This window comes from Vipera ursinii, assembly GCF_947247035.1.
Source record: "Vipera ursinii genome assembly, chromosome: Z".
Lineage (NCBI taxonomy): Eukaryota > Metazoa > Chordata > Lepidosauria > Squamata > Viperidae > Vipera > Vipera ursinii.
Genome location: NC_139517.1, coordinates 37,407,326 through 37,419,230, shown reverse-complemented (window position 1 = coordinate 37,419,230; position 11,905 = coordinate 37,407,326). Strand labels below are relative to the sequence as shown.

At 37.2% G+C, this 11,905-nt stretch overlaps 1 protein-coding gene across 1 annotated transcript; it reads right to left on the bottom strand.

The window, feature by feature from the left end:
- Positions 1–2,229: 2,229 nt before the first annotated feature.
- LOC310650139 (keratin, type I cytoskeletal 19-like) lies at positions 2,230–10,740 on the bottom strand (the record flags this gene model as incomplete). Its single annotated transcript, XM_083378975.1, is given in 10 exon segments — positions 2,230–2,339; positions 4,078–4,154; positions 4,156–4,195; positions 4,198–4,304; positions 5,022–5,245; positions 5,398–5,523; positions 6,587–6,751; positions 7,738–7,894; positions 8,301–8,383; positions 10,159–10,740. Coding segments are annotated over 10 exon segments (1,671 nt in total).
- Between the last annotated feature and the right edge of the window lie 1,165 nt (positions 10,741–11,905).

Genomic DNA, 11,905 nt, shown 5'->3' with positions numbered 1-11,905 from the left:
ATAACTTCAAATGGTTGCTAAGCAACAAATCCTAAATTGAGGACAATCTGCATGTAACATTTTATTTTTGCAAACATTATTAAGATCATTGCTGCAGGTGGCCTAAATTGATTTAGGTAAAAGCAATAAAGAAAACTTTCAAAAAGAAAGAATGGGGAGATTATTATTGTCTGATTTTTTAAAAAATAAATATAGTGGCTGTTGCACCTTATTTTTGGATTCTCAAGAAAGAGAAGAAAATAACTTCTCCTTACTTGACAATGTAACTAAGAAATGGGAAGGCATTTTCAAGCCAGCCATGCCAGAGAAGTGTATATGACTATATGTAAAGCAGCAGCAGCCCCAGGAGAGCAGTCAAAAAAGCTATTATGGTTGTATGTTGTGACCATTTTAAAGTGGAATAGGGTTGGTCATAACTTTGAACAGTCACTATGTGTAGTTCTGGAAGTTTCCCAGGTTGCTGAAAGACTACAGTAATAGCTCAAATCATGAATGAAATGAAGGCCCTAAAATGAGGACAATGTCTGCATCATCACCATCATCATCATCATCAACAACAATTATATTTTGTTCTGTTTCTCTTCCCCCCACAAGTTATGTCATGTCAAACTAGGCTAAGTGGGATCAGGCCCAGTGAGTATGTATGGTATGTATGTATGTATGTATGTATGTATGTATGTATGTATTTATTTATTTATTTATTTATTTATTTATTTATTTATTTATTTATTTATTTATTCAGTTTATATACCGCCGTATTCCCAAAGGACTCAGGGCGGTTTACAAGGCAAAATTTAAAAACAATCCAATATAAAATTAAAATAAATTAAATTAAGTCTAGCCACAAAAATTAAATCACAATTTAAAAACATTAAACCCCTCAGTCCAGACCAGATAGCTCAAAGAGCCAGGTTTTTAGGTCCTGGCGAAATGAACGAAGGTCGGGGGCAGTCCGGAGTTCCGTTGGCAGTTGATTCCATAGGGCAGGCGCACCCACAGAGAACGCCCTCCCCCTGTGGATCGTATTTGGATGGGAGATGTGCAGGAAATCTCAGACAAGTGTCAGACAGCATTCCAAAAGCAAGGAATGGCAAACTGTTGCCAAAACCCTTACATGGCTGCCCATGAAGTTCTAAAAAATGAATCTTTACCTTTTTGTAAGCATTTTATATTCTAAAAACAAGAAGGGAAAATATGCTTCTCCGTGACTGGATTTAATAATATTAAATAATTACACTTTTTTATATTAATAGTGCCTGGATCTTTTATCTCCCTCCTCTAGGTTATTTTAATTACTATTAAGCATAATCGTGTTGCTCTTCCTCTCCACATAATATGCCACCAATAAAACTATCAACAGCAACAATCAAGAGATGAGATTGTAAGACTTGATTTATTTCTTCTCAAAGAAATGGATGTGTAAGGGACAGATTATAGAAGTAAGCAATGTAGATGCTATTTTAGACACTAGCAGTCAGGATCACAGTGGACAAGACTAATGGTCCATTTTATGTTGCCAAAGTATATATTTATTGAGAATTATATTATCCCTAAATGGAGGCACAAATCCAGATTTTTGTAAAATAATTTTTACTGTAGGTAGAAAATCAGCAACACTTTTTCCTTTGTAAAAAATAATAAAAGCTCAGAGTCACTTGATAATGAGTAGTATATAAACTTAACAAAATGAAGAAAATCTGTTCCTTCAAATATAAATGGAAATTGTAAAAAAATATGTAATCCTTAATTACACATAAACACTCACCTGGCATCCAACCACACATACTTAGTTGATGCACAATTTGCCAATGTATCACAAGCTTGCATTTTGTAATGGTTGCTTAATTCTAAAAACTGCCTCTAGCAGAGCTTGGTATTGTTAATTGAAAGGTGTGTTGGTTGTTTTAAAAAGAGTATTAATTCCCTCTGTGATTGGACTAGCAAGCCATTTGCAAAGTCTGGACCACATCTATAGATTAGTTACACTAATTAAATACTTGCATGGCAAAAATAACAAGAGACACAGATTTTTTTGATTGCAACAAGCAGCAGCAGAGCTTTATTGGACAATTTTCATCAGTATCAAAAGCCAAAGGACAGAAATGAACTGAAGAAAGATAAAGCATGTCCTCCAAGAAAGTGCTTTAAAGAGTGGATGAAACAAGGATTAAGGAGAACATGGAAATCTTTTGTGATGGTCATTGACATAGAAATGGGAAGAGCAGAGACCTATCTATTGTGAGGATTTATGCAGAGAATTTGTGCAGATGTGATCTTATTTGATCGTAGAAATTCTTGGAGGAATTTGGAAGTATCAATCGCAAGATTTTCTTCGAGTCCTATAGAAAAAGACAAAGGGGAAAATGAATCTATGGAGTAAGTGGCAAATATGTGCAATAAGAACCAAGAGGCAAAACCCGTGTGTTTTTTGGTGGTCAAATGTATTTTCTAAAGACCAGGACAAAATATGTTCCTTGCAGAGACTCTCTTTATCTTGACAGAATGAAATAAACAAGCAACAAACCCTTTAGTATTATAGTTTGCATATTATTTTAGATATTTAAAAAACTTATGAAAAAGAAAAACATTTCAGATACTGAACATTAGCAAATGCTATAAATTTATTTAAATTAATGCCTCTTGTAACTTTCTGGAGACAGGGTGTATTATGGTGTTCTGAATTTTTTTTAGAACTAATCTAAATCAACAAAACAATATTTTGTTTCAATTTATCATCGTCTTTCTGATGATACTATTCCAGGTTCTTTGCTTCAACTCAAAGGTAATCTATCTTTGCCCAGACTGTCCTGGGCATCCGCACAGGTTGACAGAAAATTAAGATGTGTAGGAGAAGGAATGACAGAACCTGGGGTAGAGTTAAAAGAGGGATCAGCCTAGAATCTTTATGTAGCCACAAGTGGACCAAATCCAACCTACCTTGAATTCCATTGACCCTATCTAACTCCAAGAAGGTGTTAACCATTAGTTGAGAAGTTCCTGTACATAGACTGTTTAGCAATAAACCAGTATAATTGGGCATTCACATATGGACATGGCCTTTTGCACCTGAGGAGATGACAACTATAACATGTGATCAAAGCTCCATCTCTTGTTTAGGTGCACCTCACTATTGGAACTGTTGATATGGACTTCTGTGCTTTTGAGTAATCATCAAAGGTAATTCTCCAAAAAGGAGCAAAGCTCCAGGATCAAAAAGTGTGTTTTGGAGGAGAGTGTTAAAAAAAACTTTAAAAGTAAATGTTGAAAAAACTTGATAACCCTTTGTAAAAATGTTTGCAGGTGAAATAAAGTACCTTACAAAATTTCAAAAGTTACAGAAGAAAACTGGGATGGTAACATGTAACTGTTATGTTGGGCTAGCCCCATTTAAATAATCCAGTTTAGATGAGACAAAGAAAATGGAAGGATTTCTTACATGGTGTCCTGAGAATCTAAGCTGGTGCCTGGAATCAGGTGTGCTTAGGATTTAGATTTTGACATAGAAGGATAAAAAGATATGCTAAATCCTGCCTCATTTCCCCCCCCCCATCAGCAACCTATATGAAGCCCCCAGTTTGGTTGCCATTTGTACAAATTTTATATTCCCTATCTTTTGCTCTTCTGCCAGGCCAACAATGATGTCCTCTGCCTGTTATAGACTCCTGCCTCAAACTTAGCTCTGGTTCTTACCACTAACCTGAGAAACTCTGAACTCTGCAAAATGATAGCCTCCACCACTAGTTCAAACTTTGTGGACAACCTTAGCTGAACAAATAGATGGAACTGAACTCTCTGTTTAGGATAGTAGACGCAGAGGCAAACCCAAATGAAACATAATTCCTTAGGGTGCCAAACAGCTGCACAGATAATGGTCAGATGTGGCATGGTAGTTTTCCAGATCTGATTTCTGATTTTTCCATAGTTAACCAGATTCTGTGTATTTTTCCCATTAAAAGGATTTCCATCATTATCAAAAGAAATATGCCACATTTGAAGTCATCTTTACTGATTAATATTATTCTTTTTCGCAAGCAGAACAAGAACAGGAAAAAACATGTTGGTGATGATAATTCTCACCTGTTTTGCATGCTTGGGAATGTGAAGATGTAGGATAGGACTGAGGACGTGAAGAACTTCCTCCTCCAATATGTCCTCACGATGCCTCCACAGATGCCTCCTCCACTGAGGCTACCTCGCTGATGCTTCCTCCACTGACACCTCCTCCTACACAAACGCCTCCTCCGCTGATGCTTCCACCACCTCTTCTACCACCTCCATATCCTCCTCCATATCCTCCTGAGCCACTGGAAGAAGAGAAATATATCCATCCATCCATCAACCACTAACAGAAACTCTTACCCAGGGGAAGAATCCCCATCCCTCAAATAAAGTAACTATTATGACTTAGCATCAACTTCCAAGCTTCCTTTGTGCTCAAAAATATACTATGATTTGATCTGGGAAAGAATTCTACCTGAATTCTAAGAGAGCAGCTCCTAGCCAGTTTTGTCAATATTTGTCTACATGAACTAGTGGTCTAAGTCAATTCAAGGCAATATTATAGCATTGTTCATCATACCTATTCGTCTCCCTTTCTCTTCTTAATACTTGGGCCTTCTTTAGGCATTATACAGGTAGAGTTCCCATCTTCAAAGATTAAATACTGCTGAATTTCAGTTCACAGGGAAACCAATAAGACTGGAGTTTGAGAATAAATCAAATCTACCCTTCCTGGCTTTCATGTGAATTGATAATGTGCAGTATTACTATGCTCTAGAGACAATGGTAACTTCTGATAAAAAATGTCACTGAAGCAATGTCAGTAAGGTTTGTGTTAAGGTTATGCAGAATGCCCACCTGTCAAGTATAATATGACATCCTAAAAGGGCTAGAATCTTTCAGGAGATGCTTGTGATTTAATGATAAATGATTATCAACATGCTTTGTTCAAGAGCCCAGGCTCTTAACTCCTATTTGGAAAGAAATCAATTCACATTTTCTACATCTCCTAGTCAACATACATTTCTTGCTGTCCTTCCTCAAGCAATCGGCGGTATTGACAGATTTCCTGTTCCAGACGAGTTTTGATGCCAAGGAGCAGCTGATATTCTTGATTCTGACTTTCAATTTCACATCGGATGCTACCCAATTCTCCTTCTACGGGCTCAATCATAGCCTGAATTTGTTGCAGCTGCATGTTGTACCGACGTTCTGTATCCTCCAGATTGGTTTGCAGAGACTGAACCTGAAAATAGGGAGGCAACACATAGGACATGATCTTCAAGAAAATGCTGAGGTTCTTTCAGCAGAAGGAAGAGGAGAATAGAAATATTTAGCTATTAGACAATCACTTGTATAACATGCTGACTATAATCATTTCCACATGCTGTCACATACCATGCTAATTTGAGACTGGAGCTCAATCTCAAGGGTTTGGTACTCTCGTCTCAGCTCTGAAAGTTGATGGTTGCTTGAAGTTATCTCCTGATCACTTGTACTCACTTGTTGGCGAACCTCTTCCATCTAAAATATACAAAGGAACAAAAAGAAGAAAAAGAAAGAAAGTAATGGAACTGCATATACATGGAGGCACAACTGCCTCCAGAAGCTGTGAATACTCCAACACTGGAAGTTTTTAAGAAGAGACTGGACAGCCACTTGTCTGAAATTGTATAGGGTTTCCTGCTGGGGGGTTGGACTAGATGACTTCCAAAGTCCTTTCCAACATTATTATTATTATTATTATTATTATTATTATTATTATTATTATTATTATTGTTGTTGTTGTTGTTGTTGTTGTTGTTGTTGTTGTTGTTATTAATGATGTAGGTGGCTTGGGAAAATTGGGAGGAGTGGCAGTGGAGTAGATCACGTTGGGATACTGATTCTTCTACTGAAAATACCTGATTCATCCTAACAGGCTAGTCCATTTATCTTTCTCTAAAGCCCTTCTCTAACTGCACAACCTTTCAAAATGGCACAATGGCATTGGTTGCTATAAACAATGCATGTTTTGTAGGGGGGAAGGGATGGAAAAGAGGTTATTGTTGTTGTTTTCTCCTTATTTATGGCTTTCCCAGAATTGCGCTATTACTGTCAATGAACTGCTGATCTGCTCCTTAGAAGCTGTTCTTATGTTAAGAATTATGCTAATCAATTCTTCCTCACCACCCGCAATTTCAGACATTTTTTGTGGAACTCTGACTCCTGTATTTCCTGCTTTTCAGCTCCCATTTACCAAACTTTATTCAGATTGCTTCTAGGATGTCTCGGGGATGTACAAATTGATATTTGGTTACTTCTTGCAACCTGCAACTTGGGCTTCTCTTAGACCAGGGGTCTTCAAACTCGGCCCTTTTATGACTCATGGACTTCAGCTCCCAGAATTCCTCAGCCAGCGTACCTGGCTGAGGAATTCTGGGAGCTGAAGTCCATGAGTCATAAAAGGGACGAGTTTGAAGACCCCTGTCTTAGACTCTTGTCATCAAACCTCACAAAATATTTATATATGTTGCTGGTGATTAAAAGTGTTTACATTTTCTGATCACTGGAAGATGAACAGACTGCTCAAATATATTTCACTTGCCTTGCTTTCATACCAGGCTTCAACCTCTTTTCGGTTTTGTTCAATGATGTTTTCATATTCACACCGGAGCTGATCTAAACGTTGTTTCAAGTCTTGTCCAGGGGCAGCATTCACTTCAACACTGACATCACCATGTCCTCTCTGGCCTCGGAGTCCTCTCAGTGTCTGTAGCAATGGGGAAGAAGAAATGAATCATAAGAAACTGAAATTTAAAAAAGGATTTTATGGGCAGGATAACTTGATTTGTAATGTAAAAAAAACCCAAAACAGAGTAGAAGAATATTTTACATTTCCTCCTCATGAAATGTTTTTATGAAAGCTCAATGCCTGGCATACATTTATTTTGTAATCCAGATCTATATAACTTCTTATAGTTCCATGACTTCTTCGATCTAACCCTTCCCTCTCTTTGAAGTTACAATTTTGACATGAAAAGCAAAAGGACTGAACATGCCTTTGGATACTATGTAAAAGTATTCTTAGAAAACCAACTACTGGTTGGTTATTCCCAGCAAAGATAATTATGGGTAGCTGTAGCCAATATTTTTATTTTCTCATGTGTGGGTCCTTCTGGGTTACCCAGACTCACTATGGCAACAATTTTGTGAACGTTCAAGCCACAATCTACTCCCCAAATTCTGAATTTGCCTACTCAACCAAAAGACCAGAGTCTGTCTGTCTGTCTGTCTGTCTGTCTGTCTGTCTGTCTGTCTGTCTGTCTCTCTCTCTCTCTCTCTCTCTCTCTGTGTGTGTGTGTGTGTGTGTTTGTATATAATATTTATTTATATCACAATTATTTATATCCCATATGTTTATCCCTCTTTCCCTATGAAAAAATAAAAGAGGAAGTAGGCCTATAAAATGTGTAAATATGAGATTTGTTGAGAAGATAGATTGCTGCATTTTCATAAAATGGATGGCAAGGTGCCACTTGAAAGACATTTGTTTCCTGGGCACTGTGTGGTTAGGAATTGTGTCATTGACTATTTACTACAGAAGTATTATCTGGGGCTCTGGGCCAAGATACCTCAAGGAACAGCAGTGAAATTCATGCTTTGAATTTTGTTCCCAAACAAACTTGGGGGGGTATTGTCTGAAAAGTAAGGGTCAAGAGCTCTGAATGTTAGAGTTCTGTTCACTGACACACTTACCTCCTCATGATTCTTCCTCAGATATACCAGCTCTTCTCTGAGGGATTCAACTTCCATTTCCAGATCTGACTTGGCAAGAGTGAGTTGATCCAAGAGCGGGCGCAATCCATTAATGTCAGCTTCCACATTCTGACGAAGACTAGCTTCAGTAGTATATCTAATCCACAACAGAGTTTACAGGAAGTGTCATGATTACCACATTTGCAAAAAGTGTCCCAAAAACAAATCCTCTAGGAAAATGGTCGACAATCCCTCAAAGTACCATGAAGAGTGAAGATGCCCAGAGATTAGTGAAAGCTGGCTGTTTATGTAAATGCATGGAAAACCAGGGAAGAAAGGGGACGAAACAGAGTGTCCTCCCAGATGAAAGTACTTCAAGTTGGAAAAATTCTGAAAAGGCACATTTCACACTATGTGATTGTGTGAAATCTCCCACCTTTGAATTGTACTATTACTAGCTACTAGGAGTTTGTAATCAAGAAAGTGGTGTATCCTTTCCTCAGGTAAAATCATTGAATTCAACAAAATTAGAAGGAAGAAGGTGAGAAATGAATCATACTCACTTCAACTTAAAATCTTCAGCAGTCATCCTGGTGTTATCAATATTCAGGAGCATTTTGTTATAATCATCTGTTTCAGCAATAAGCTGAAATAAATAAATAAATAAATAATAGATATGTTTATGATACAGTAATAAGTAAATTGCCATGATTGTTTTGACTGCATAATACAACTAATGTTGAAATACTTGGTTTTGATTTGCCTGTAAGATTACAATTTAAGAAATGTGACATCTGAAAAAGTAGCACTTTTTTCTTCTTCTTCTGTCTTTCTTCTCCTACTATTTTTTGGTTTGATATTAGTTCTATTTTTCAGACCTGATTTTTATGGGTATCTGCTGTGTTTTGCTTATATTTGAAGACATGGCCTCCTGCATCTATGCACCAACATTATTCAGTTTTTCTGGCTGCTGAGTTTGTGACAGTTCCCACTGAAAGCCATTTTACTTGAAAAAAAAAGGATCACTGATTGACCAACCACACCTATAGCCATTCGGTGTTCCAGGTTTGAACTAAAGAACATCCATACTTGAGCGGATGCCTAGATGGAGAGTTCTGTGCACTACATGGAATCACCTGGGTACGTGGAATCACTGGGCTGCCCACCCCCTTTCATTAAGGCAAATAAGGATTTGGATCCACTTCCCAAACTGATGTCTACCAATATTCTATCTCCTAATTTTCTTTATATCTTTCTAGAAAGGATATCAAGAAATCCTAAAACATAGAGAGTGAAAGTAAAGGTAACATTTCCCATTTTAAAGTAAATACAAATATGTGTACTTCATAGCTAATTATCACTACAAATTTTCTTGCCTGCTAGGGTCCCACTTTTGCTTAATACCTTTCTGTTGATCTTTAATATATTTCTTCCTTTTAGTTTCATCTCTAAACAGATATTTCTAAATAATTCAGTCTCATAATATATGATGTTCTCAGTAAATCTGTAAGAAGAAACTAAAATCCCTGCTAAAATATACCTCTTAGAAACCCTGCTGACCCCAACCTGTTTTTTTTTTTACATTATATGACTGATCTATATTAAATACAGGCTGAATTATAAAATAATGCATTGAAAGAATTAAGAATATTTACAATTAATAACTCTTAAATAAATAACTATGCTTTGTCATCATATCATTATTAATCACAGTCTAACAAGAGAATGAAGCATTAAAGCCTCAGTTTCTATAGCATCTGTTTAAAATATCACAATGCAGTAAATTTCTTTGTCACCAATTTAGCCTAAGTTTATCTGGGGGATAAAAAAATATTGGTGAAGTGATCCAGGTTCTAAGGGCAAACGTAATTTGAAGCATGCATGGCTGTGCAGGTCTCCTCTGTCAAGAATGTCTGCTATGGCAACCTTTCTCATCTGGAAACACCTTTGGTTCCAGGAGTTCTCAACTCATATTTCAAAGGTCAGTGAACCACTGCACAGTCCTAATAAATGATTTAAAAGGTTGCTGCCATAACCATCACCACCACAAAATAACAAATTCTTATACTGATGTTTTCTTTTTCCTACTTAGCTCTTTTTCTCCTTCTATAATGTAGGAAGGAGCAGGAATATTATTGATTTTGATTTCTCATTTACTTAGAAAAGCTATAGATTATGAAGAATTAAATTTAATTTAACATTAGTGTGCAAGAAACAATTGATATAGGATTAAACTCTATGCTTATTTACAAAATGATTATTTCTATCTCATCTCATCTCCTACAAAACTGATTGTGATCTCTCTTTTTGACACTTCTCCTTCCAAATTCTCTTTCATTTTTATGGGCCTTCCCACTTCATCTTTTACATAGATGGCACTAAAGCTGCAATCTATCTTATGAACACAGATTGTATACATACCTCATTGTAGGCTTGGTCAATTTCTTGGTAATAGTGACTATAGTCCTTGTCTGGTCCAATATCACCATGCTTCTGATACCATTCTTTGATCCAGATCTCAAGCTGACAATTTTCATCTTCCAGTCTTTTCACCTGGTCCAGATAATTAGCCAGGCGATCATTAAGATTCTGCATGGTTGCCTTTTCGTTGCTGGAGAACAGTCCTCCATCACCACCACCAAAACTACCACTGCTGAATGGGTAGCTGCCACTGCCATAACTGCCACCACCATAGCTGCCACCGCCATAGCAAACACCACCATATCCACTTCCGCCATAGCCACCATAACTTCCACCACCATAGCTGCCACCACCATAGCTGCCACCACCATAGCAGCTACCTCCATAGCTTATTCTCCCTCTACTAATTCTCCCACAGCTACCACTGCTGAAGCCACCTCCTCCATATCCACTCCGGGATCCTCCATAACTTTTTCCAGAAAGTCCCCTTGAGGACCCTGAGGATGTAATCTTGATGCTGCCTCCACTACTGATCCTACCACCTCCACCAATGCTTCCACCACTCTTAGTGCCACAGCTCATAGTGATTTAGATTTAGAATCCAAATCTTAGAAAAGCCCCACTTTAGCTGCACAGCCTGGTACTCGGATTCCAACTGCAACCCTTCATCTCAGCTGTCCTTATTTATATTTCCTGTGGAGGGAGTTGCCACAAAGGCTGCTCCTGGTCCCTCCCGTGGTGTTTGCCAATCCCTTTGTTTATGCCAAAAATTATCTCCCAATGGGAGCGGTTTTTTTTAAAGTTATCAAAGGGAATCTAATACGTAGCTGGCTTTGTCACTCCCACAGAAATTTTAAATGATGATAAAGATATAGCTGCATATTCAGCCTTATATTTTGCTAATTTCTCCTGTATGTCTCAACTTTTGTCTGCCAGCACATCATCATCTTTGGCAGTGAAGGAAAATGCCTTCATAAGTCTGTACATAAAAGGACAAGGGTGAATTTGTCTTTTACTGGTCATCCTTGAACAGATTACTTATGCTTAATGAAGATTCATTGAAATCAATGGGGCAAGGTTGTGTAACTAATTTTGTTCTTCACTTTACATTCTAGGATATGCCAATAAGGAACAAATATGGTTTGTTAGTTCTCACTGCTCAATATCATCGCTGTAATTTTATGGAACTGATATTCTTTATATTCTCTCTAGCAAAATTCTTTTGCAACCTAATTTACAAAACAAATGTCAAAAAGTTCCTTTTAAAATCCAAGTATTGAGTCAAGATTATTATAATTTCATAATTTATCACTAAAATGGAAATTAATCATTAGAAAGAGAAGGACCAAGAGAGAAGTTGACACCAACTCTTAATTGCCCATTGACTCTTAGCAACCACAGTTCTTGGATATTGTAAATTAATACAAACAATATTCTGGGGAGGATGATATTAACACTTTAATACATTTTTAATTAATATAAATAGCTCTGTGGTTTTTATGTTTTGTTTTGATGGTAGTTAAAATACACAAAATTAAATAAATTGCATAGATTCTTTTCATAGTAGAATATGTTGTTGTTGTTAGTTGCGAAGTCGTGTCCGACCCATTGCGACCCTATGGACAATGTTCCTCCAGGCCTTCCTGTCCTTTACCATCTTCTGGAGTCCATTTAAGCTCACGCCTACTGCTTCAGTGACTCCATCCAGCCACCTCATTCTCTGTCGTCCCCTTCTTCTATTGCCCTC